This window comes from Solanum stenotomum, chromosome 10 (genome assembly GCF_019186545.1).
Source record: "Solanum stenotomum isolate F172 chromosome 10, ASM1918654v1, whole genome shotgun sequence".
In the NCBI taxonomy this organism is placed as follows: Eukaryota; Viridiplantae; Streptophyta; class Magnoliopsida; order Solanales; family Solanaceae; genus Solanum; species Solanum stenotomum.
The window spans coordinates 57,277,789-57,304,722 of record NC_064291.1 but is presented as its reverse complement, the minus strand read 5'-3'; the positions used below and the strand labels follow the sequence as shown (position 1 = coordinate 57,304,722).

The 26,934-nt window shown below is 35.7% G+C and overlaps 5 protein-coding genes across 6 annotated transcripts; 4 read left to right on the top strand and 1 right to left on the bottom strand.

Annotated features, from left to right (window-relative positions):
• Nucleotides 1-287: 287 nt before the first annotated feature.
• On the top strand, nt 288-1,263 carry LOC125841748 (uncharacterized). The gene has a single exon (XM_049520921.1). It carries the CDS (start codon nt 458-460, stop codon nt 1,190-1,192), a length of 735 nt encoding a protein of 244 aa, XP_049376878.1. The 5' UTR covers nt 288-457; the 3' UTR covers nt 1,193-1,263.
• Nucleotides 1,264-2,194: 931 nt separating this feature from the next.
• LOC125841280 (uncharacterized) lies at nt 2,195-13,233 on the top strand. Of its 2 annotated transcripts, XM_049520379.1 has the most exons (23): nt 2,196-2,647; nt 5,942-6,196; nt 6,278-6,402; nt 6,511-6,555; nt 7,261-7,342; nt 7,437-7,505; nt 7,709-7,879; nt 7,962-8,027; nt 8,696-8,764; nt 8,872-8,943; nt 9,025-9,086; nt 10,022-10,300; nt 10,793-10,926; nt 11,062-11,156; nt 11,223-11,261; nt 11,348-11,407; nt 11,556-11,657; nt 11,835-11,886; nt 11,995-12,047; nt 12,205-12,269; nt 12,369-12,420; nt 12,646-12,748; nt 12,834-13,233. In XM_049520379.1, the coding sequence occupies exons 1-22, from the start codon at nt 2,480-2,482 to the stop codon at nt 12,703-12,705; spliced, it is 2,175 nt and encodes a 724-aa protein (XP_049376336.1). In that variant the 5' UTR covers nt 2,196-2,479; the 3' UTR covers nt 12,706-12,748; nt 12,834-13,233. The 2 variants fall into 2 exon arrangements, with proteins under 2 accessions (XP_049376337.1, XP_049376336.1); XM_049520380.1 differs by lacking the exon at nt 11,223-11,261 and having other exon boundaries at nt 2,195-2,647.
• Nucleotides 13,234-14,536: 1,303 nt separating this feature from the next.
• LOC125842498 (uncharacterized) lies at nt 14,537-17,550 on the top strand. Its single transcript, XM_049521799.1, has 6 exons — nt 14,537-14,845; nt 14,962-15,165; nt 15,348-15,427; nt 16,069-16,144; nt 16,801-16,902; nt 16,989-17,550. Exons 1-6 carry the CDS (start codon nt 14,720-14,722, stop codon nt 17,115-17,117), a joined length of 717 nt encoding a protein of 238 aa, XP_049377756.1. The 5' UTR covers nt 14,537-14,719; the 3' UTR covers nt 17,118-17,550.
• A 477-nt stretch (nt 17,551-18,027) lies between these two features.
• LOC125841535 (uncharacterized) lies at nt 18,028-21,658 on the top strand. The gene is made up of 6 exons (XM_049520690.1): nt 18,028-18,347; nt 18,944-19,244; nt 19,854-20,012; nt 20,637-20,932; nt 21,109-21,222; nt 21,331-21,658. The coding sequence occupies exons 1-6, from the start codon at nt 18,150-18,152 to the stop codon at nt 21,340-21,342; spliced, it is 1,080 nt and encodes a 359-aa protein (XP_049376647.1). The 5' UTR covers nt 18,028-18,149; the 3' UTR covers nt 21,343-21,658.
• Nucleotides 21,659-21,805: 147 nt separating this feature from the next.
• On the bottom strand, nt 21,806-24,474 carry LOC125841536 (uncharacterized). Its single transcript, XM_049520692.1, has 3 exons — nt 24,050-24,474; nt 22,547-22,907; nt 21,806-22,102 (listed from the first exon to the last, which is right to left on the bottom strand). Exons 1-3 carry the CDS (start codon nt 24,419-24,421, stop codon nt 21,900-21,902), a joined length of 936 nt encoding a protein of 311 aa, XP_049376649.1. The 5' UTR covers nt 24,422-24,474; the 3' UTR covers nt 21,806-21,899.
• Between the last annotated feature and the right edge of the window lie 2,460 nt (nt 24,475-26,934).

Below are 26,934 nucleotides of genomic sequence, written 5' to 3'. Positions count from 1 at the left end.
AAAATGATATCTTAGATTTAATGTACTTCAGCTAAGAGTCTTTTGAAAACCTATCTTCCTTCACGAGATAATGATAAAATTTACATACACTCTATCCTTTTCAAATCCACTCATTAAGTAGGTTGTTACCTTTATTATATGGTGTCGTTTAAGAGAGAATAGATCAAAATCCTTTTTAAAAAAAATCACATTTTTATTATTTTCATACTTACAATAGGTCTTAATTTACATAACAAATGAAGTACTATTTAATTCGGTAAAAATTGTCGTTTCGTCAAACTGCACCTTCCACGTCCCTAACCTATTCTGTCTGCTGAGCATATGAAATTGTCAAAACCGTGTGCTCTCCAGACTCCAGCCCCAAGATTCATTCCAAAACAAACGTCGCCTCATTCCTTAGCCCTTCATAAAACCCCTTCTTAATTCATTCCAATCAACAAAGCAAAATTACGCAAAAATGTGTAAAGGATTTCAACCAAACGAGAAAGATCGCCTGAAAATCAAAGGCTTTTATCTCCATTTATCATTTTCATCACCGACTGAAACCGTCTCACCCGATTCTCTAACTCTGCATTATCTCCCTCGAATTAGTGAAAGTCCATTAGAGATTAACGAATCCAAAATCCGATCTAATTCCCCCGGTTTCGTTACGCTCCACCGGGTCGTATCAGCTGAGAAAGTAACAACAAAAGGTGTTATTTACGGAAGCAGAGACAGAGTTAAAGCGAGTGAAGGAGTAAAATTCGAAATATTCATGGCTGATGTAAAGCTCATAAAAGGTATTTTCATGAAAGATCTAGAGAACTGGAGAATCGATTGCAAGTGCGCTTTGGAAAACGACGATTTAAAAGTGAAAGGAGCAGAGGTGTGTGTGGCAGTGGAAGGACGCACCGCCGCGGAGGTGATTACTGAGAAGGTGGAGATGACGGTGAGGAAGAGGAGAACACGGCGGAGGAGCTGTTTTCAGAAGCTGGAGGAGATTCCTGAACAAAGGGAAGTTGAAAATGATGAGTCTACTTGTTGCTGCTCGGAGTGTGAAGGTGAAGAAGACGATTCGGACGGCAGCGACACGGCGGAGGGAGTTGGGTGGGCAGTAGATGTAGGGATATGGATGATGTGCCTTGGGGTAGGGGTGGGCTATTTGGTCTCTAGAGCTTCTTCAAAGAGCTTAAGAAGAAGGAGATTCATATAATTATAAAACATATAGTTTAGTTTAGTTTCCTGCTAGTAATTTCTAACAAATTGGATGTAGCAGCAAGTTTTGTACAAATCCTCATATTGCTAATGAACACAATTTTCCGGCAATTTTCTACACTAATCTCACTGTGCGGCTCGTTTAATCCAAAAATAAATTATTCTTGAATTGTTTATTTCATCCTGTTTTTATAACTTTGCTTTTGAAAGATTACAAATTTACCAATTGTCAATCACTCAATTGTTCCACCATATTACATTTTTTAATATAAAGAGATGAAAACACACATTTTGCTTGTGTTAAATTACAATACAATTTGGCGAAAAGTCACGATTAGCACTTTTATGGCGTGAGGAAGCTCAGAAGTAATGGCTTCAGTTGGGGTGGGGAGATGATGTAATTCAATTTTGGTAATTGTCACGCTTCCGTTTCACGGTCTAAGGCCTTTAAATTCATGAAAAATGTTTTGACTTTAAAAATTCTTTAGACATTTAAATATCACTATTCATGCTTATGTGTATTAATTATAATATTTATAAGAATTTACTTTTTCCAAATTCAAACAAGTAAATTTATACATATATATAATTAGTCTAAACTTTCAAAAAAAAAAAGATCTACTAAATTCGTTTATTGCAGAACAAATCAATCTTCTGTTAATCTTAGACTAGACAAGCTAGATTATTACAATTATAAATTAATCTAGGCAGTGAACAAGGACTAATTAACTATTGCACAAGTAATTTGAATTCTCATTTTCTTTTTCTATTGCTAAAACATGTAAATAAATTGAAACGCGATTAATCGCTGCACGTGGCAAGGACCTACGTGTCATCACAGAGATGCATGTATCCACGTCAGCGTCTCTACACCACCCAAGTTATGATCCGGAACCCAGACCCGAATTACTCGTATCCATATGCTGGCTGGCATGAGGCATCTCCTTCCTTCATACATATTATTTCTGTTTTTTTTTTTTCTTTCTATATCCCTTCTCATGGCAGTCAACAGATCCCCCTAATGATAAAATAAAAGTAAAATCACTTTCAGTAAATTATTTATCGCCTAGAATTTAGAGAAAAATAAAAAACAAAATAGGTAGTAATAAAATCTGTAAAATATTATCGATAATAATTTGTCATAGAATAGTTCATTTGTGAGCTACATTCAACTGCCAATACTTTCTCCGATGCCTTTCCCTCAACTTCAATAGCCATTTCCACAATCGGCGACTTATAGTTCAGTTTTCTAACACGCGATTTTGCTTATTCGGTCGGAGCGGCGATGGGCGGCGGCGGTCCCAGAAACTATTCGGCCAATCCAAATGATTACAAGCTTCTCGAAGAAATCGGTTATGGAGCCAGTGCAACAGTTTATAGAGCGATCTATCTTCCTTACAATGAAGTTATTGCAGTCAAGTGCTTGGATCTCGATCGCTGTAACAGCAATCTGGTTTGTCTATATTTCTTCTGCTTTGTGCTCTTCGAGTTTGCTGATGGAAAATTGACTTTGACTTGCGGATTAGTTGATGTTTTGCTTTGTGATGTCTAGTATAGAATTATAGATGCATTTTTAGTTTATCTTAATGGATATAGGTGGTTAGAATTGCAAATTGGCTACAGAGATCATAGAGTTGAAAGGACGAGGCTTCAATTGTGATTTCCTTGTTTGCTTTGACTTGTCATACGTCCGTGTTTTTACTCCTTGTAGTTTGTCAGCAGCCAATATAACAAGACTCATTTCTGGTGGCTCCAAGTGATGTTGATTGAACAAAGTCACTGATTTTGTATTTTTGTTGACCCTTTATTAATTTTACACTGTTGGAGTTCATTGGCAAGCAGAGGGTCTTTCCAAAACAGCCCCTCTACCCCTAGGAGGTAGAAGTAAAGTCTACCCTCCCCAGACCCCACTTAGTCGGATTTCACTGGGTATGTCGTTGTTGTTGGTGTTCATTGTCAAGCCAAGGGTCTTTCGAGACAACTTCTCTACCTCCTAGAGGTAGTGGTAAGGTCTGCGTACACTCTATCCTCCCCATACTCCATTTAGTCGACTCCATTCAGTCGGATTTCACTGGGTATGTCGTTGTTGTTGGAGTTCATTGGCACTAAACGCTAATGCACGAATAGATATATGGAATGAGAGTTAATTTGTGTGTAATCAGATAACAAAGTATTATCGATTAACTGGGTTAAGTCTGAAGTGACAGCTGGTTTTACCTACCAGTAAGGCAGTAACAATAATCAGGTTTGGAAGCTTTAAATTCTTTTCTTGAACTCCTTTTGGATTGCGCTTTTATGTCAAAGATTCTGGTTTGCTAGGTGTTCCACTGATGATGTATGCATATGAAGTTCTCTTCAAGGGCATAAAAAGAACATATAAGATCTTTGGCTATTTTGAAATGCGATTTGCTCCACGTCTATGGCAGTTCATTTCCTAATTTTGTTTTTCTTTGTTATTGTTGTTCGGGATATTTTCAAATATGCGACAAAACTATTTAGCAGGGCAAAAGAAAAGAAAAGAAAAACAATACACAGTAATGTAATTTTTAGTTGGATCAGATAACAAAGGATAGAAAATGAAAGAGCGACTTGTATTTAGCGATAGAATGGACGACAATGAAATGGACAACAAAACCAAAACAGTTTCTTAATTCATCTTTGATGGACGTTATCTGAGAAGCCCGTGGATTCTCTCTACAAATACCATCGCATTATAGTATTCAACATAAAATCACATTATTCCAGTCATCACTAATCCTATTTTATCAGGGGATTTGTAGCTATCAAAATTCAAAGAAGTTCTCTTTTTTTGTTAGCGGATTTCTCATTAAGTTCTTGTTTGACTTGTCGCTAGTAGAACCCCACGATATTCATCTGTTTGAAGTTATTATTTTCAGTAATGAATTGATCTTTGTTTCCTTCTTAATAAGGTAAATACAGATTTGGTAAGCAATTAATAGACCCCTTACTATAACCAGCCCGAGGAAAATATTTGAGAGGAAGTATCCCTGAAAGTAACCATGACCATTTGTGCTTGGTCTATTTTCGACTTTTCATGCCACCCAGCATTTTTGTGCTTCTTTCTACTTGTGATAATAGTTCATTTTCGTAAGTTGATCGATGCATTCAATGTAAGCACCCACTAAAATTATCAGGTCAGTGTTGTCAAAGGCGAAAAACATAGAAAACTGCCAAGTGTTTGCTGGTGTTGTAGCTTTTAACTAAAGCTTAAAGCATGAGCTTTAGTGTAGTAAGGCTTCGACGAGAAAAAGTAACTTAATATATAAAGAACAGTTATATTGGCCAAAGAATTGAAAAACTACGATTACATAGAATATACAAAGTATAAGTCATATCAACAAGTTCAAATCTATTACATAGAATATTTAAGGACTAGCTTGTCATATTGCAACGTCAACCAACAATTTTGGATTGAAAATTCTGATAGGGGGAATTGGTTGTGGATGTCGCTAGATAATTTCATTTCCATGTTATTAAGGAACAATATATTTAGTTGGTGTATGTGAAGAGACGGAGCGCAGACGCCCCAGTGAAGAGGTGCGAGGGGCTGGTTGTAGAGGGTACGCGGAGGGGTAGAGGTAGGCCTAAGAAGTATTGGGGAGAGGTGATTAGACAGGACTTGGCTCAGCTTCACATTACCGAGGACATGACTCTAGATAGGAAGGAGTGGAGGTCGCGTATTAAGGTTGAAGGTTAGTTGGGTTAGCGTGTTGTCTTTCCTTGCGAGGGTATGGGTTGTTAGCGTTTGTAGTAGTCTTAACATTGCGCTTGTAGTTCTTGTCTGTGTTTCCCATAGCCTAATGTGTTTACTGCGTTCACTTCTCGCATTATTTTCTTGATGTTATTGTCTCCTTTGTTGATTATACACTATTTTCTTATTGGATGTTATGTTTTATTTATTTCTTGTCTTTTACTTGGATTTGATGTACTTGAGCTGAGGGTCTTCCGGAAACAGCCTCTCTACCTCCACGAGGTAGTGGTAAGGTCTGCGTACACTCTACCCTCCCCAGACCCCACCTAGTGGGATTTCACTGGGTATGTTGTTGTTGTTGTTGTTGTTGTATGTTCATTTCATGTCATAATAACCTGCTAAACTAATTGCCTTTTAAACTTGCTCTACACTCCTATCCAAAAGAAGGAAAAGATCCTAATATATTCTCTAATTGGGATATTATATTTTCACTTATTGATTCCTTAATGTTTTCAGGGGGCCCCAATCCTCCTCCAGTAACAACGTCATGAATTTAAGAGTAACAAATTTAAATATCAATTAATGAATCCCAAACTAGTTGGCATCAATGATATGAATCCTCTTTGTTCGTTCAACTCTATTCCGGCTAATTTTTTAATTTCATTTTAAAGATAAGTTAGAGGTTTTCTTACAACAACATACCCAGTGAAATCCCACTATCTCGTGGAAGTGAGACAGTAACAATTAAACCTTAATTGCAGCATTTGTATCTTTTGCGTCCATAGGGTTCTGTTTTCAGCAAGGTTGCATGCATTCTGAGAAAGTTTCAAGTCTTTTGAGAAAATTATTCTCAATGTGATTTTTGGTCTGCGTCAACTCCTTTTTGAGGAGTAGAAGTGTCAAGGAAGGCTTCTTAATAGTTACAAATTGAGGTGTTATATTATAAGGACTGTATTTTGTAATTTCATTTTTATTTGGGTAGGATCATGCTACTATTTTGCTATAGGCAGTTGAAAGAATTTTATTTCTCCACAGGATGACATACGCAGGGAAGCTCAAACTATGAGTTTGATAGACCATCCTAATGTAATAAAGTCATTCTGTTCATTTGTTGTTGAGAACTACCTCTGGGTGGTGATGCCCTTCATGGCTGAGGGCTCTTGTCTACATCTCATGAAAATAGCATATCCAGATGGATTCGAAGAATCTGCTATTTGTTCTATGTTGAAGGAAACTCTCAAGGCGTTGGAATATCTCCATCGACATGGGCACATACATCGAGATGTTAAGGTTTGTTAAAACTGATGTTCCCTTGTTTCTGACCCTCAAATTCTGATATTTGTGGTTTCTCTACCACTTTTCTCATCCTAGGCTGGGAATATATTACTGGACACTAATGGGGCAGTAAAGCTGGGCGATTTTGGTGTTTCAGCATGCATGTTTGACAATGGTGATAGACAGCGGTCTAGGAATACCTTTGTAGGAACTCCGTGCTGGTGAGCATATAGGCATCCTTTCAGTCACTTTCCATCAATAATTGTTTCTATGCAAGTTTTTTCGTGCTCTACATGTCCATCAAGTCATCAACTACTTTTATTTTGTAGGATGGCACCAGAAGTTCTGCAGCCTGGAACTGGATATGATTTTAAGTGAGTTTTCTCTGTCACGGTGTAAGATCTTGATGGTTTCATATGTTATGATGTAAATTTTCATTTAATGGTTGACTGAGAGCTATTTGAGAAAGCTGAAGTCTGAATTCCTTTTGAAATTGTACCATTGAATTACTTTAATGAACTTTTAGTGCTGAAAGGTATTAAGTTTATGCATTTTAATCCCGTCACTGAATTCAAATATGAATTATCCTCTTTAGTATTTTTTTGAAACTAAAACTGAGTATATTAATTTATCACTAGATAATGCTAGCTTCTTGGACTTAATCAGGTTGTAATGATGAAGCTTCTATCATTCATGATATAACATATTCTAAGCATTTTAGTTCATGTAATAAGCAACTATGGTTGATTAGAAACTTGTTTTCGGATATGTGGTCTTTCAGACTTCAGTGATGACTAAATTTTGGTTTACTTGAAGTTGGTAAAGCAATTTAAGTGGCACATGGAGTATTACATGATTTTTAGTTTATGTATAAACAAGTCTAAATTTTTAATGACTTAATCTGGTAATTTTAAGTGCTTAAAACAGTTATCAAACACGATCTTAGATGAGATTCTGAATTTTGACATAAAGCTCTACATTTTCTTCTTGTCTAAGTGAAATGCTTGTGTACTTATGCAGGGTCTCTGAGAATATTTAGATTATCAATGCTATTGACTCTAATTTTCTTCCTTCTACAGGGCTGACATTTGGTCATTTGGAATAACTGCCCTGGAGTTGGCTCATGGTCATGCACCATTTTCAAAGTACCCTCCAATGAAGGTATCTATTCATTTCCAAGAGGGGACAACAACAATACTTTAACTTGGTGCTTGAGTATGCATTATTTAAGTTACCCTCTGTTCTCTCGCCGCAGGTACTTCTGATGACAATACAGAATGCCCCTCCTGGACTTGATTATGACAGAGACAAAAAATTCTCTAAGGTATTAATTCCATTTTTTCATAAGTAGGTATTAAATTCTGGTTTAATTAAACTGTACCCCCCCCCCCCAAAAAAAAAAAAAAAGTTAGCTGTTTCATTTGCATTTGTACATGGAGATATTTGTATGTGTTGATCTGCTATGTGCTTCAATCTTTATTTGTGTCATGTACGGAGAACAAAAATGGTTTTTACTTGTCGTAACAGTCATTCAAGGAAATGGTTGCGATGTGTTTGGTGAAAGATCAAACTAAAAGGCCAACCGCTGAGAAGTTGTTGAAGCATTCTTTTTTCAAAAATGCCAAGCCCCCAGAGCTCTCTGTAAAAAAACTCTTTGCTGACCTGCCACCACTTTGGAATCGAGTTAAAGCCCTACAGGTATTTCATAGTATCGTTGTTTTAGGGTTGCTTAGTTTTCCTACTTAGCATTGTCTATTGCTGATTGATGAAATTATTGCAGCTTAAAGATGCTGCTCAACTAGCTTTGAAGAGAATGCCTTCTTCCGAGCAGGAAGCATTATCACAGGTTTGTGGAAATTGTATTATCAATGACATTGTTCATTAGTTCTGAATGGTTATGCCATCTAAGTTCGCGTGCATTTACTTGTTCCAGTAGCTGCAATGCTATTCTTCTGTGCGCAAAAATGCCATTTTGCTCTTAAATTAGGTTTCCATCGTTGATGAGAAAATGTAATCAGCCTCTCAATTATGAATTCCAGATCTTTGGATCTCCATTTTTCTCGTTTGAACTTTGTGCATTCCATGAAAATCAGAGATATCAAATTGGTAGGTGTATAATTGCTATTTATAACTGTCAAATTCATTCTGTTGATTATTTATATACTTTTAAAGAATGTTGTACTTTCTATTCCTGTCCACTTTCAATCCTTTGGACATGGGGATAGGATGTTGATGATGTATCTCTGGTTTTGGGTGACGATGTACTCAGATAATGTTTTGATGTTCTTAGCTGAAAGGATTGCTTCTGACATTGTGCCTATAGCCCTGTTTTTTATCTAAAAGCAAGTAAACGCATTTTCCATCATCTTTTTCCCTTTTGCAAGTGTTTACTTTGCTTACGCCAGTCCTTCTCTTTTCATAATTCTTTATCTGTGGCATGTGAGTGTGAACAAGGTGAGGAGTTGCCTTCTTCAAAATCTCCCATCTGTTTTAACATTTTGTTGTTCTTCACAGAGTGAGTACCAACGGGGAGTTAGCGCCTGGAACTTTGATTTGGAGGATTTAAAGCTTCAGGCTTCACTGGTATGTATATGAGAGGCGTCTCTTTATGTCTGATAAAGATGCTCTTTCACTTTTGCTCCATGAATTTTGCCATCCTAAATTTAATAGTCTCTTGATTTCTGAGGCAGGTACAGGACGATGATGAAATACAAGAAATTAAGGAAGACGATGATACCAGGAAAGCTTATATGAACTACAAGGTCTTTGCCAGTCTTTTCTGTGGTGCTTTAGTCTATTTTCAAGTTATTCACATCAGCCTTGAACTGTTCTCCTATTTGCAGGAGAAATCTGTTGCCCTACAATATGCTGGAAAATCAACCCCTAGAAAAGATTCTATTGCCAGGTATATTCCTTTTTCATTTTGACCAGCCACATAGAATTTGTTGTAGAAAGATATCAAAATTGTAGCTGTTAGTAACTTAGTTTGCAAGAGGGAATTGATTCCTTGTTTGAATTTTGACCTTTTGTGAGCTTGAATTCCTTGAACTTTTAGGTGTTAGAACTAGTTAAACCATTTTGGGCCAACTATTATACTCCCACCATTTCATTTTTAAAAGTCGTACTTTTTGGATGCGGAGTTTAAGATGTTAATTTGACATATATATTATATTGATGGAATAAATATTAAAGTAGTGATTGAAAATTAGCATGATACTGAAAATATCATGTTGAAGTTCAAAATTTGGATACTTAAACGAATCTTTATCATAGGAAGTTGTGAAAGACTTATTGTATTATGGGATGGTGTCAAACATTTTGAATATCCCACAATAGTAAGCATGTCATACAAATAGAGGTGCAGGATGTATGTGCTTTCATGTTAAATATTGTTCTTAGAGTCCATATTGATGTATTTAAGTTAGTTGTTCGTATTTACGTTAAAGGGTAGAAGGGTAGAGGGGTGATTCATTATCCACTATGCATCAGTAACCTCAGGTGTTTTTCTGTTTTAAAAAGTAGTTGTTTTATCCATGATATTCACTCTTCTGGAGTGTATATTTTTTCCTGTGGAATCAAGTGGAAACCAGGTATTCTCAATGTAATTTTTTATCTTCTTCAGAAGATATAAAACATCAGCATATTTTGTGAGAACTGCTCTCTCCAGGGGAGAATGTTAATAATGGTTTTGTCATCACCACCAAAATATGATAGTTTAGGTAATGGTTATGCATGGGCTAGATTCTGTGAGCTATAAGTTAAAAATTTATTTTTGGTCAAGGTATGCCTTGGATTATTATCATCTCAATTTTAGTTTTCGTTGATACATCTTGTTCCCAGTGAGCAAGAAAGTATTGGTGAAGTGCCAGTAGCTGAATATGAGATCAAGAAGGGAAAAGATTTGGAGAGTAGTACACCAGATTCTGATCCTTGGGAGAAAAATGGACTGAAGAAGAATGCATCAAAAACAGAGTTGCCACCCCTAACCTCAGAAAGGGATGCCTTACTGGCAAAGAGTAGAACTCAAACAACAAAAGCTCGTCAAAGTCAGAGTGGACCACTTATGGCTGGCGCTGTACTTAGTCACTCGGCATCAGAAAGAGTTCGAAGCTCCGAAAGGTTCTGTTTGACTCATTGTTTTCTTATTGTACTGTATCTTACATTGCGCCAAAGACAGATTATCAAAGAAAAGCATTGCACCAAAACTTTAACTGTGAAGCTTTATTAATATGCAGGAATCAAATAGCCTTTCTTTTCATATCGATTTCAACCATAATAGGGTGAAAGGAAATTGATCAGAACTGAATGCTCAAACTTGGTCTCTCTACCAATATGGCAGGTCCCCGATTTTTAAAAAAAATGTTTCTTCATTGAAACAAAACAGATTTCCATTGGAGAAGGAATTCTCACAGGCATTTTCTCTAAAATTAGTGTGTTGGATTCATTTTATAGAGGCTAAAATCAGTGTGTAAATCATCCAATAGCATTCTAATGTAGACTGTAGTTCATTGTGCTTTATTTGATCATTTGCATATCGAAATATGACTGTTTATTTGGACAACTGTTATCAAATGAGAACTTTCAGTGAACTAACTTATGCTGCTCTTGCAGAAGTGAGATTGAAAACCAACAACCAGGAGATAAAGCTCATCCAGTGCGAAGAGCACCCAGCTTTAGTGGGCCTTTAATGCTGCCAAACCGAGCTTCAGGAAATAGTTTATCAGCTCCGATTAAATCATCTGGGGGTATTAATGCTTTCAAGACAAGTTCATTTTTTGCTATTGTGTGCAAGACTGACAATGGTTTATAGAAAAAATCTCGGTGGCATGCTATTTAAGGCAGACTTCTCTTTGCAGTAATGATAATTTTTATATGTTCAGGATTCAAAGATTCTTTGGATGACAAGTCGAAGCCGAACTTGGTCCAAATAAAAGGCCGTTTCTCTGTAACATCAGAAAATGTAGATCTTGTAAAGGTAAATCATATTTTGTCATTCTCTTTCTTTTAGATGACTATTTGCTAACTTAAATATGTATGTTAGGATATTCCATTATGTACAGTTCCTCGACGATCTTCTCAAGTAAGTGGTGTGGTGTTGCCTTCTCAAAACAACTCAAGTATTTCACTCCTGCTGCATCTTTGACACAAGATTTCTGTGATTCACAGGGATCACCACTTAGGAAGTCTGCTAGTGTTGGAGAATGGCTGATCGAATCTAAACAAATGGTGTGTGTATCGTCCCTTACTTTACAGCTGTAGTTAAATGATATGAATATGTTAAAACTTGAGCTCCACCCTAATGGTGCTATTTTGTCTTAACCAAGAGAAAAAGCAAAGAACTTGTTGTAATACTGCATTTTTCATAAATTTTCAGCCACCCAGTCAACCGCCCAAGGAACTTGGCCTTAATAATGTTCCTGCTTCAGTTCTCATGCCTCACTTACAAAATCTCTTTCAACAGACGTCAATTCAACAGGTAAGGCATCAGTGTATGGTAGGGATGCAAGATCCGTGTCCCCCACCCACCCAAATACACACACAGGAAAAAATACAGAACAAAAACAAGAAAAGAAATGTTAAATTCAGGATTAACTAGTCCATTTCTATTTCTATGGTTGTTCTAATGCTTAATTTCTACTGCATTTGTTATCAGGATCTCATTGTAAATCTATTGAGTAGCTTGCAACTATCTGAGGCAGGAGATTGTAAGTATGAGGAAGAAATGTCTGATGTCCTTATGTAAAGAAATATGTTTTTCCAATAGTAACATGGATTCAGATTTATTTAGATTGAAATTTCTTGTTCTGTCTCAGCTTCTCAAAATGGGAAGTTATCTCCCCTACAGCGCCCAGAGAACAATGGAATTGTAAGTACATGTTTTTGCTTTGAAAATATGCCTAGCTTTAAGACTTTAGAAACTGCAAGTGTTTACATGGAGCTATATAAACATTTGTCTCTTATTGGGAACTTGTCTTTATCACATGGCAACCATTCATTTTGATTAAGACTCTTCCATTTTGCAGGTTGAAGCAGCTGTTTCTGAAAGGGAGAAGCTATTATTAGTCAAAATAACTGAGCTTCAGGCTAGGTCAGTCCACTTGTGGACGCAAATCAACTGTGGTGCATTTTTCTCACAGTTCTATGTGGAATTCTTAATTAAAGAACTGATCTTCTCTCTACTTTGCAGGATGATTAATTTGACGGATGAGTTAACTGCAGAAAAATTAAAATACTGGCAGGTGAGTGCATACTCGTTTCTTTGATGCAAAGGCCTATGTACTATTTAATTGAATTGAAGAAAATGAAAAGTTAATAATAGAAGACCAACTGTGTGGAAATATCTCTCTACTTTGATGAGGTTTAAAAAACTAGGCCTGAAGTTAAAACAATTGAGGGGATGAACTGGAGAGGTTTATTAATAGCATCCAAGTGTCTTGCTAACAATGGTTTTTCACCTGCTACAGTTGCAACAGCGGATGTCAAGTTGCGGAGAGGATGGGGACAGAAGAGAATTGGAATCCTGATGACAAATGATACATTTCATATGTAAACACCGTGTATATTCAGGTGTCTATTTGATGTTGCTAGAGCAGATAATTTTGAATTCTTTCACTCACATGTGAAGAGACTTAATTGTCGTTTGGTTTTGCAGGTTGAAGTATAGGAAGAGGCAGAGTGTAATTATTCTTATGTCACTGAATCATGCACTTGTCCTTGTTGAATAGCTCGTGTGGGAAGAATCCATCTCCAAGTGGCAATAAAAAAAATAATCAGCGCATAGATAATTTCTTCATGTGTTTGACAAGTACGAGCTGAAAACAAGCTTCTTGTGCAGATTCACGTCAAGGGATTATTATTTTTATTTAGATATAGAAAGATTGTGGAGGAAGGGCTCAGCGGGAAGAGGAAGGCAGAGACTAGAGAGTGGGTGTGGGGAATTCAATTCCCAATTTCATTTGTAGATCCTTAGTTTATGGTGTAGTCATATTAAGTTGTAATTTTGTATCATATATGATAACCATGAGATGTGTTCAATAAAGCTTTTAGCTTCACAAGCATCCCTCAATCTAGTTGATGCCTAACATATTTGTGGCCGTTGCCAAATTGCCAAACCCATAAATGGAGAGATGGATCTGTTACTGTTGGATCCAATTTATATTTGGATATCAAATCTTTTGTTGGATAGAAATTTTTTTTGGCAAAATAAGCGTGGTGGGATATACCTTTTCAGGATTACGCTACTGCTGGGTATGTTGATTTTGGTTTGTAAAATAACGTTTATATATGTTATGTGTATCATATCATATATATATATAAAAGAGAATCTTAGGTCTGCCTATGTGGCGCCACCACAAATCAGAATTACCTTTTAATTTATTTATTTTCGAAATTAGCCTTCCCCCTTCATGAAAAATTGTGACATTTATGCAAAGTTGTGACTTTTATGAAAAATTGCTACTTTAATGAAGAGTTGTGACTTTTATGAAAAGTTGTGATTTTTATGAAAGGTTGTGACCTTTTCGAAGGGTTGCAATTTTTTCAAATAGTTGTAACCTTTTCGATAAGGCACAAATAAACATTTGTTCACACTATCCTTTATTGTTTATAAATAAAGAAATTTCCTCTCATTTTAAAACAACGAAAATTCTGAACCTCTTCTTCTTCACAATTAAATATCTGTACACTTTGCTCCTGTTGAGTGGCTCACTGATACCATTACTTATGTTACAGATCATGATATGTATTTTTACAGTCATTAATTTATGCTTATGTTATTAAAGGATAAATAATAAGATGTAATAATTTTAATTTTCCTTTACATTATTATTATTTGTTACTACGTAATCTTGTATGTAAGATAATATAGTATTTTAGTTTTAATGATAGATATATTTTAAGGGCAAATATCACATACTTTTAAGGAAAAAAAATACAATTTATCCCTTAAAAGTTTATAATTACAAAAATTCCTCAAACGGATACAATAATATAAGCACTGGTACATTAATCTTATGCGCAAGATACATTAATCATTAAATAAGATACATTACATTTTATAGATGATGCACTAATCTGATGTACATTTTATACATGATATACTAATCTGATGGGCGAGATACAATAATATAAGCGCTGATACATTAATCTGATGTGCGACATACACTAATCTGATGCGCGAAATGAGAAATTTTGAAAATTTGTAAAACTTATAGGGGATAATGATAATAATTAAACTAAAATGTGAGATTTTTGTAATTTTTTCTATATTTTAAGTATTATTTTATGTATATAATAAATAATGAAAATGAACAAGTTCGTAATGTTTGTTTGGCAGTGGACCCGCTTTCGAAAATGAAAAGCGCCAAACAGGACCCATAAGATATTCCTTTATTTTAAGGGGCACTGTTTTCAAAAACGTACAGTATTCACGAATCCTTTTCTGACTAATACTAATTCTATAATCCTAACTTAGTCCAATCACCAAACACTTCGCCGGGACAGATTAGATGCTGCCGTCGCCGTTCTCTATCTCCGGCGATGAAATCTCTCACTTCCACTTCAGCTCTACTTCTTTCTACTTCGTCGCCGTCTTTACGATCTTCTCTCTTACCAACTCTCCGACCTCTTCTTTATCGAGCTCGCCTCCGCAACAAGCTTAATCTGGTAATTGACTTAATTACTACTTGTTCTAATCTCATTTTAACTTAAATACCTACCTGTATTGGAATGAAAATGAGCTCAATAGAGCTGAAATATGTTAATTGTTATTGATTTTGTAGAGAAGATTGAGAAATGGAACTTGCCGGGCAGAGTTTGCAAACGATGTGCCATACGCCGCTGCTATTGGTGCTTGCATTTTGAGCTCGTGGGTTTTCCCGACTACTTACACGGAGGAGGACGATGGTGAATCCACAATTGATTCTGCTGATGCGAGGTTTGCTGTCATGGGAATTATCAGCTTCATTCCGTATTTTAATTGGATGGTGAGATTTTTCTCATTGCATATTAATCACCATTTGTTCTACATTGGAATTTAGGCGTTTAGGGTTGAGGAAGGTGAAGAGTTGTGGTTGTTTGGAACCATTTAGGGGATTCATATAGCAAAGCCCAACTAACTTGGGATTCAGGTGTGATTGATTGATTTATTTTCTGGTTTACTTTGTAGAGTTGGGTTTTCGCGTGGTTGGATACTGGGAAACCGCGTTATGCTGTTTATGCTCTTGTGTATTTGGCTCCATATTTAAGGTACGGAGCTCTTAAAACTTTAGTTTTCTAGGTGATGTTTTAATATCATCTCTTGTCAGCACCCTGAATGTGCTTTAAGGAATGTATTGAAGTTTGAACAAGCAGAAAGAAAGAAAACACATAGAGTTCTATTCTGTCATCTATATTACAAGGATCCTTCACGAGTCATGGTAAATGAAGGATTGTAATCTCTATTTCCATGAATGACTGCTTATCCTTCTTGATTTCCATTTTAAGCTTCCAACTTTGATATGATTGTAAGATTTAAAGTTTATTGTTGGAAGACAATTACCCTAACTATTGAACTATAAACACTTGTAACATTTTAAAGTTCACTAACTAGTCTGGGTTGGCCCTAGGATTTTCACCAAGGAACTTGAAAAAATGCAATGAAATGGTGCTAGTGAAGCTTGAATGTGGGAACCTGTACAAATTTTGAATCTTTTTAACCACTCTCCGAAGACATCCTTTGTTCTTTTTGTCCTTTCTTGATAACATCAGATTCTCTAGAAAGCTGGCATTCCCTGCTGCTATAAATTTAGGCAAAGGCATGATCAACATTTTCTGATGTTTAGTTGAGTCATTTTGCCTTGATATTTATAACCAAGCATTTCATTCTGATGCTCTTTTATCGTTTGCAGCACCAATCTGTCTCTATCTCCTGAGGATAGCTTTCTACCCGTTGCTAGCATCCTCTTGTGCATCTTCCACATTCAGGTAATATATTTTAAGTCTATCTCAAACTCTATAAATCAATTATGCTGAGGTTCTCTGATATGATCCTGGATAGCCCAGCTCACACGGGGTTTATTGCAAGCAGACTAGAGCATCTCAACCGTAATTTTTGTTTCCTTTCAATAGTGGGAGTTCTTGAATTCTATTTTTAGTAAATTTTTCCTGTTTCCTTTTCTTTTTAGATTCTACTTACTATAGTGTTTAGTAGATTTGGGATTTGCTTTTCCTTGTTTTTACTTATTTCCTTTGTTGATTCGGATAGGGACATAATAATTATAAATACTTGCTAGACTCATAGTTTAGGAGGAGATTGACAGTTGTGAATACAAACAAAATTGTGAAGTTGGAAACCTTATAGTTAGGATTGAACTTGAAAATTACTTTCAAGCTTGAAGTCTTCATGGTAATTCTTTTCTTCCTTTGATCTTTATATCTTTGGTTATGTCTTGTCGTTCTAATAGGGGTGATTGATTTCAAATATCAATTTGTATTCTTAACGTTTGGTTAGGGTCAGAGATTCTTTTTGTTCTTCAATTCCTTTGGTAATTTCTATAATTCCATTTCATTATTTAGTTTATTACTCCGCTTTGTGTAACCTGAATTGTATCATCCTCATTGAAAGTTTCATCTTGTTCCAGCTGGAAGCATTCCAAAAAGATGGAAACTTTCAGTTGTTGGATAAATTTACTGGTACTGGAACTTCAATTGCTGGGAAGAAAGATGTAAGAATGTCAGAAAAGGTATAGACCGCGTGAAGCACTTATTAACACATGTAAATGATTTAGAAGTTTATCATTCCTATATAATCGTTCAAAATGTCATGAAGGAGGAAACATATGATCTTAAGAAGTTGCCTTCAGCAGATGAGAAAAGGAGGTGGGAAATTTCTAGAAGACCTGAAAATCCCGAGCACTTGAATGAAGATGGAGAAGATCCTAGTTCAAGGAAGCATTAAATTTGGATGTTCAAGGCTGAGTTTTGACGGGTCTAATGCCAATCCTTGGAAGGAGCACATCATATGCTGGAGTGTAACTGTGTAGGTAGTTCACTGACCAAACAATAAGCATCTTCTGTACACAACAGATTGATCTTAACGTGCTATGATTCAACTCTGCAGCAAATATCTGAATGGTCTCTTATCAAGATTGGACCAGGGCCTACCATCTTTTCACAGTTGTATGTTGTTTCTCTTCCCGAGTTCTATATATCAAGGGAAGTTTGTAATCTTAGTATTTTTACGTTGAACAGAGGTTCATGCTGTATTGGCAGGTCTGAGCTCATAAATTGTGTACCCTCGTGAAGATTTTTCTTCAGTGTTTTTGATCTGCAATCTTAAATTCCAGTGGATGCAGAACACTATTTATCACAATTTCATAGCTTATAAATAAGCTTCAAGTGTGAGATACGTGATGGTGTTACTGGAAGAATGTTATGCTAGGTTAAAAGAGTAACTAGAAATATGGGTTAAGAGTTGTGGTAGGATCCCTCTAGAGATCTTGATTTCAAGAATTAGATATGGAAAAAATCTTGTTAGGCTATGCTTCCTCTTGACGAGCTAATACTAAATCATGAAAGAGCTAATATTTTTGTTTTTGATCAAAATATTCCTATCCAATCTTTCATCATTTACTTCTTCCTCTTTTGAAGCCAACTAAAATAGTATAATGTCCCCTTTTCACTCTTGGTATTATACCAAAGTAACGAATGTAATATAAGACATGTACGTTTCATATAATATATTTTTACTTATAATTTAACCACGATGAAGTAAAATTATTTTTCATTTTTCATTTAATTTTAATAATTTAATACTCCATCCTCTGTATAAATTTAGCTGACTTTCCTTTTCTAAACGCAGCGGCCTACCTGGCAATTGGCCTCAACAAAGATTTGTTAGTTATATTCGTTGAACTTTAACCAACAAAAGAAGTTAAATCTTACCTATTCTCATCATAAAAGAAAGACGAAGAAACCCTAAAAAGCTTCAATGGCGGGAAGCAGTAGTGGGAAGCTGATACAAGACCTTATACTGTACGCTGCAAGCGCAGCATTAAGCATGGCTGTGTTATTTGTTGGGCTTCGCCATCTCGACCCGAATCGCGAAGCTTCTAAGAAAGCTATTGAATCCCGCAAACACCTCTCCAAACGCTTAGGTCGCACTCTTATTCACACCACTCCCTATGAGGTATACGCATCTAATTTTCACCTCTATTCACAATTTATTTTTGACAAAAGGAAATTTAGTCTGTAGTGTCATTTGATGATAATGTAAAATAGAAATGAGTAGATTAAGGCTTAGTAGTGATACTGTGTTTATTTTTTATAACTCAGAAAACACCCGGGGAAGTGGTAAAAAGTTCTAAACTTGATGGATAATGGACCCGTTCTACCCTTCTCCACTTAAATAACAGTGGGGTTCGAACCTATAACATGCACCTAACCCACGCATCACAAGTGAGATCTTACCATTAGAGTTGTGATACTTCACATTTATTAGGAAAATTGGGGAATCATTAGTATCAGGAAACAAGAAGTTATTATCGGAATGAAATATATCAAGGAACTAAAAAATTATAGACTGTTGGAATGAAATGTGCCCAAATAGAGTGACATGGCAGTGTGGGTTCATGCACTGACCCCAAGTAGCTTGAGATTGAGGCGTAGTAGTTATTCTTGGTAATATTTTACAGGATATGTTGCATGCTTTCTTGTGGTTTGATTTTCTTGGGTGATTTGGTCTTCTTCTTTTTTTCTTCTCATTTATTGGGTAATTCGTTGCAGGATATGATAACTGGGGATGTTGTGAATCCAGACCACATAGATGTGGAGTTTGATTCGATTGGGGGGTTGGATGGTATTAAGGAAACTTTGTTTCAGCTGGCCATTTTACCTCTGCGAAGGCCGGAGTTGTTTTGTCATGGAAAATTGCTTGGTCCAATGAAAGGGGTTCTATTGTATGGACCACCTGGGACAGGGAAGACGATGCTTGCTAAAGCGATTGCCAAAGAGTCTGGTGCTGTGTTCATAAATGTCAAGGTTTCTACTCTAATGAGCAAGTGGTTTGGTGATGCCCAAAAGCTCGGTGAGTCTTTCACAATGCCTTTGCATAGCTAAGTTTGTTGTAAATTAGAAATCTAATTGGACTTTTGTTCCGTCTTTTTATTGAAAACTCCATATTAATTGCTATGATCTATTTGGTTGGACGACCAAGAAATTGAGGGATGGTTTAGCATGCTAAGATTTTGATAAAAGAAATAAAAACTTTCCTCTCACACTCGAGGAAATATATTGCTTAGAATAATGTTCTCTTTTTTCTTTTTTGCTAGCTTTCTGATTTTGTTTTAATAAAGGAGCTATTCCAATCAGCCTTTAAAGTTCCATGTGGCACTGAAAGGAAGAAAACCGAAAAACTTAGGAGGTTTTGAAGGGGGTAGGTTTTAAGAAGTGGGGTTTTAGCATGCAACATGCTATCTTCCTTCATAAGTGATTTTGAAACGAGGGTTTAACTTTCTATTGCTAACAATTGCAGTTATTCTATAGTGGGAAGGAAGAAGAAGAAACTGGATAAGACTAGACTGCACGTTCATTTTCATACTATGTTGGCATTTACTAGCTTTACTGTTCAATTTTCCATAAGAATATGACCTTTGTTTTTCTCTTTTCCCTTCCCTCTTCTTTTTTCTTTTGGCAGTTGCTGCTGTTTTTAGCTTGGCCTACAAGCTCCAGCCAGCTATAATATTTATTGATGAAGTTGACAGTTTTTTGGGCCAGCGTCGTTCAACAGATACTGAAATGCTGACTAGCATGAAAACTGAGTTCATGGCCTTATGGGATGGTTTTACTACTGATCGTGAGTGTAACAATCTGCATTTGGTTTCCATTTTGCCTTAAAGATGATTTTAAGAAGTCCTGTGAATAGCTAGTTTCTTTTTTTCCAACTGCTCTTCATTTTCAAGTTCATATATAATTCTAGCTTTACCCATGGAAATTAAACCAATCTTTGTATTTGCACATTTGTGTCTTCTTTGTTTGAAAATTTCTGTAGCATCCATTCATGGTGTTTTAAAAGTAATCTACATACATAATTTAGAATGTTGTTTTTGATCGATACACCATTCTGTTTCAGTAGTTTACATACTTCCTTTATGCTGTAGGTACAGACATATTTAGCTGCACTGGTAGCATGTCTTACTTTAGTACATTATAACTTATCCCTGGTTTGACATGCCATCCCCTTTTTACTCCATGCTTTTTGTATGAATTCCTTGCAGAAATGTGGCCCTGAATCTGATCTCTCCACTCTCAAACTCATCTGTTCTAAAGAAACTTAGGAAGTCTCTTTTGTTAAGCATTCATTTTGACTAATATAATAGTCATTGATGAATGATATAACACTTATAAATATGTTGTTTGATGAATGCCATACCACATATGACTTATAAGTGACAAATGAATGAAATTTCCTTCTCTGCAGAGAATGCTAGAGTAATGGTCCTGGCAGCAACCAATCGCCCAAGTGACCTTGATGAGGCAATAATTAGACGCTTTTCTCAGGCATTTGAGATTGGTAAACCTTCTCTTAGTGATAGAACAAAGATACTGAAGGTAGTTTTGAAGGGTGAGAGAATCGAAGATAACATTGATTTTGATGGAATTGCTAGCTTGTGTGAGGGATACACTGGTTCAGACATTCTTGAAGCCTGCAAGCAAGCTGCCTTTATTCCTCTTAGGGAGTATTTGCAAGATGAGAAGAAAGGAGAGCAATCACAGGTGGCTCTCTCTCCCTCTATATATATACACAAACTCCCGCAAGTTGTTTTGTTCTTTGATTATTATTATCTGCTTTTCCTGCAAAATCACACATGGTGGCATGCATGTCATAGATCAAATATCTGTGCATTTTGTTCTGACTTATAGAAAAACACATGGTAACTCCTCTGTTACAGGCACCAAGACCATTGTCACAGTCTGATATAGAGAGAGCATTGGCTGAATCAAAGAGGACGAGGGTTTCTGCTAAGAAACCAACTATTGTGAGCTTTCGGTTGGATGACTATGAGGTTCTCACTTCTACTTTTAGGTTATATCAAAATGTTTATTTGTTAAGTCTGTTTGACAGATCATTGTTGTCTTTTCTTCAAATAACAAGATATTTTTCATACTTTCAGGATTTAGACTGAGACTGGCTCCAGTTGATGACGCACTTGACATCCGTTGAAGATATCATTCTTTAGGCGTGGCCGCTTTTTGAATCTCAATGCTCTAACCTGTTTAGGAAATGGAAGATATATAGGTCATTTAACTTGCATTGTTTCAATGTTGTAAATACCATGAACAAGTAGTCATTGTTACAAGGTTCAGTTTAAATTTATCCTCCACGAGAGTTTAGTCTTGCGTTTAGCTGCAGCACACTCATGTGGACGCATCCCATAGTTTTTTGAAGACGTTATCATGTAATATTGTTGTTGTTATAGAGGAATTGTCTTTGGAAATACCAAATCATAGCTATTCCACATAACTTGAATGCCGGAAAGATACTCCAAGTGCAGCTTTATCCCTTCTGAAACTAGTCTCCTGTGAATGGCCTGACAATATTTTACTGGATTTATGGATAATTGCAGTGAATGGCGCTTATAGACAGAATTGTCAAGTATAATTCTATTTATAGCAATTGTTACAAAGTTAATTTACTGGGTGTGTATATACACTTAGAAATAATAAATAGGCAACAAGGTGTTTAAATTTTATCGGTCTCTGAAATTGATCTATCAATGGGGAAAGGGCTCAAAATCCTCAGCTTAAAGCATAAATCCAGGCCAACTCCAGCAAAAAGGAAGATCAAAAGATTCTCCGAGACATAGACCGCGCCATCAAGAGCATGGGACCAGAAGCTGGCTGCATCCAACTCCAATGGTGGTCCACCTCCAAGTGTAGCAAGGCCTGCATTGAATGCAATAGAATCCTTTAACTTAAAAATAAATAAATTATCGCGGAAACTTTTTTTGGCAAGACCAGGATCATATGTACAGACAAAAAATCCAGAATACTTCAATTTATCCCAAGGCAGTAAGTTGGATGGAACTGAATACGTGTGCATCAATAGCAACGAAACAAAGAAACAAGCATCCGAACTCAGCAAGGAATAACCTTGAGAACATTGTTTCTCAGCACATTGAACCCGTGATCTAGCCAATCAATTACTCGGCCAATTGAACCCTTGATTTAATCAATGTACGCCTTGGGTAGGCCATGCTAAACCCTTGACGCTATAAAATTCTCAAGACTTTGACCTACTCCTTCCTATTCCGAATCCTCTTAAAATTACACAAGAAAATGGAAGGAGAAAGGCGACACATTACAATGCCTAGCATGAGAGTATAATACCTTTGACAACGCCAAATGCTGCAGATGTTCCTGACTTGAGTTGAAAATTATCCAAGTCTCTTCTTACAGCATAGCGGAAGGTTACACCAAACAAAGCACAACTAATAAATGTGATTGACAGAGGGAGTATTAGCTCAGAACTGCTGGAAATCCGACTTAAGAAAATGGGAAGTCCTGCAAGTGTGCCAACAATTGCAGAAAGTGAAGCTGCTTTTATGGATTCTACTCTTTCCTCATCTCTATTCACTACATCCCCGTCTGTTGCATCTCTCTTTCTAGCATCACCACTAACGTTGAGGGAACGCTCAGCCTCTTCAATCATTGCTCTTGCTTCTAAAATATCTTTCTGGCATTCTGCAATCTTCAATTGCATCAACCAATCAGTACCTTAACTATTAGAGAGGACAAACAGTTGATAAAAAAAAGCTTTAATGACATCTTTAGAACATCTGAAATACTAAGAACAATGTAATCATTCTTGAGACGTTCAGACACTTGAAGCACCCTCCTTTTGTAAAGTGCTAAAACATTTCAATCAATCATTCAACTATGCGTCAATCCCAAAGTAATAGATATCAGTTCTAAAAATCCTTTGTATCCATTATGCTCTATTTACACAATGATCAAGGGCCGGGGGACAAGGTTCCTTAACGGTTTCCTGAAGTTAGACGTTCTGTAAGTCTCACTTTAGAGTCCCCTTTGCCCGGGTATAAAGTAGTAAGAAGTTCGTTTACAATCCCCTTACGACAATGCATTAGTTTTTTTGAGCATATAATCAAGTAACTCTATTATGGTCTCGAAAATTCATAGAATTTACACCTACAGTCTATTCTAAAGCTTCCAAGTAATTCAAATCATTGCTCTGGATTTTACCATGGTTAAACAATTGCGAATTTGCAATTCAAAACAATCTATGGATAATGACAAAAATCTAGGATCGAATAATAATCCCTATCAATATAAAAAGAATATCCAAAACTAAGTTCTCCCTTTCTCTCAATATCTAGCTAGACTAATACGATACGATGCATAATGAGATAATGGCATACCATTGAACAGCAGAGGGCTGCCTATGCCCAAATGCATCAATTCACTTGTTCCTTTGTACATAGAGTTATCTAGTTGTATTGCACATATGTTTATTCAATAAAATTACTATGCAAGAATAGCTAGGCGAAATAGTTAAAGTCCAAGGAAGAATGAAGAAAAAAGATATAATTTTTCTTAGTGTTCAAGTCAGCTTTCACCCACCTCGACTAATTCCACGCAATACCTACCTAAAACCTCCCAACATCCGGTAGCACACAACTCTATCCATCAAAGCCAAGACAGATGTAAAGAAATCACAGTATTTTTGTAACCATTGAGATTTAAACCTGAGACCTTATAGTTCTAATCCCATGTCGAATTCACTGATTACTTTTCCTAACATGTATACAATTATTATATATCAACCAACTATTCAGATCAATTCTTCAAAAAAAAAAAAAACAAATAACAGACCTCGGAAGTTCTAGTTTCGAGCTGGGTGATATAAACCTTTAGCAATTTAGCCTCCAATTCTTGTCTTTCAATTTCAGCAAGTTCTTTCTTTGCCATTTCTACTCTCAGCGTTGCTTTCTCCAACCCATCAAGTAAGACCCTATTTTCTTCCCTCTTCAAAAGTTCTTCTACTCTTTCGTCCACTATACCAGTCAATGCATCCTTCAAATTCCCCATGTCACCATTTTCCGAGCTATTACTGCAATTTATGCTTAGAAATTTTACCTGCCCTGAAAATGGAGCTGTGCTTGAGAAATTAATTGGGGGAAATGCTCTTTTGCTGAAGAGGATTTTTGGGTATGGAAGTAATGAGGAAATTGATGTGCTCTTCATACTGAGCTTTTCTTCTTATCCTCTTGATTCTTCAAAAATGAAAATTGATACACTGTCTTTTTAATTGATTGGAATGTGTACAAAATATAATTCTTTAAGAAAATTCAATATTTACTCTATTCCTATGCTATCCCTTCATAATTCAAGTCTAAATAAAATTGGGGAAAAACTCAAATATGTCATTAAACCTTGAGAAAAATATCATTTATGTCATTTTTGTTTGAAAAAAGGCTCATTCATGTCATTATTTATTAATTGAAATGACATAGATGAGTCAAAATTTTAACAAATGGCATATATGAACCTTTTCTCAAAGTTCGATGACATATTTGAGAGTCTTTTCTAGTTTTAAAAAGAATGATTCAATTAATGACGTGGCCGAATCATAATTGACCATATGTAAAAAAATAGTTTTGCAAAATCGAAACTGTTTAGAGTTAACAAATAGTGACATGGATAAAACTCTTCTCAAATGAAAATGGCATAGATGATGAACTAAACTTTTCGGATGCCTAGATGAATCTTTTCTCAAAGTTCGATCACATATTTGGGCCTTTTCCCATAAAATAAAAATATTAAGGGATATAAATGTGTAGGGTTGGTGAGTGAAGGGGTGAGGGAGTACAATCAGAGAGACGCTTGCGAAGGGATATAAGTGGTCATTTTATTTTGAGAAAAAATCATAAACTTGGCAACACAACTTACTTTAACACTTAAACTAGACGTTTAAATATCCTCATTAACATCTTTGTAATGAATTAAATACAACTCTGAAAGTAGGATACCACTTTCACCCGCCACATCATAGTCATGTAAGCACCACGTCACAACCATGTAAGCACCGCGTCATTAATTTTCAATTTTTTCTTATTCACCTTTTTTCTTAAACATTTTCTTAAAATTCATTACAGTAATCAATTAATTAAAAATGCATTTTAAAATCAAAATTGCCCCATCTTCTTAAACCCCTTNCCCCCCCCCCCCCCCCCCCCCCCCCCCCCCCTCTTCTTTCTTGATTTTCACCATTTTCAACCTTGATTACCTTTTTTTTCCCCGAATTTCTAGCCTTCAATAGTTATTTTCTTCTTCAACATTCATCAATTTTTATTTTTTTAAAAAATAGCATACTTACCTTTTCTTCTTCGAGCCCTACTCTCTCCCACAATTCTGCTCCTTGTCGAATAATATTTTTTGAAAGTATTTTTTTCTTAACAACTCAAATGAAAAATGAAGGTTGTGTAAGAAAGTTTATAGATCCACATTTCTTGTATCACAACTAATAGAATTCAAAATAGGCTACTTAAAATTCAAGAAAGTTAACATTCAATAATATTAATTAGGTGTTGGATTTTGTGATTAATGAAGGGCGGGTGAGGTGAGGGATGAAGATGAAAAATTTTTATTATGAAAGAAGAAAGGTATAAGGAGTGCTTCAATGGAGAAGAAGACAAACGATAAAGACAACAAAATAAAGAGAGAACAAAAAGATTGAATAATTTTTTTAAAAAAATTGAACCCACAAATTTCATTTACTTCTAAATAAGAAATTTCACATTTTTTTTAACTTTAACTTATAAAAAAAATTTAAAAATTATTAGTTATATATTGGCCAATAAAAAAATGTCATGTGTGTGATTTTACCTTTCAGTTTTTTTAATTTTATTATTTCACGCGCTTTGAGGAGAGTGAATACACTCACTTTGCCACGTCAGCTCTTAGGGTGATATTTAATCAATTCAAAATTGTTAAGGGGTATTTGAACACCCATATAATTAAAGTACAAAAGTAAGTTTTGCTGTCAAGTTTAGAGGGATTTTTATGTATTTTCTCTATTATTTTTGAGCCCATCAGTCCAAACCTTCCAATGGTAAACTCTATTTTGCCACCAGAACTCATCACTGAAATTCTCTCAAGGCTTCCACTGAAATCTCTTTTGAAATTTAGGTGTGCTTCGAAATCATAGTTATCTTTAATCTCTAATGGTGAATTCATCAAGACCCATCTCACTTTATTTGCTAATAAGGAAGACACCCTCCATGTACTTATTAGGGATATTGGTTGAGAGAAAAAGATATATAAAAAATGTCCTCTTAAATCTTTATTTTTCCATCCTGTTAGTGAATCTTTTGAATTGGATTTTCCCATTGGGAACGACAGTCATCGGCTCTTTGTTAAGAGTTTTTGCAATGGTTTGGTTTATCTTGCTGATAATTACGTAGAATATTCTCTCATATGGTATCCAACAACTAGAAAGCAAAAAAATATGCATATTTTTAGACCTAGGGTGTGTTTGGTATAAACGAAACTATTTTTCAATTTTCTCATGTTTGGTTGACATAAATGTTTTGGAAAAAATGTTTTCCAAGTCAACTTATTTTTCTCAAATTTAAGAAAAATGTCTTCCCATCAAAAAGTAAGGAAAACATTTTACAAAATCATTTTGAACCTCACACCTCAACTTTTCATCCTAACTTAAGTCTCGGGTATCGAGTCTCAATAATAATCCTAGATCC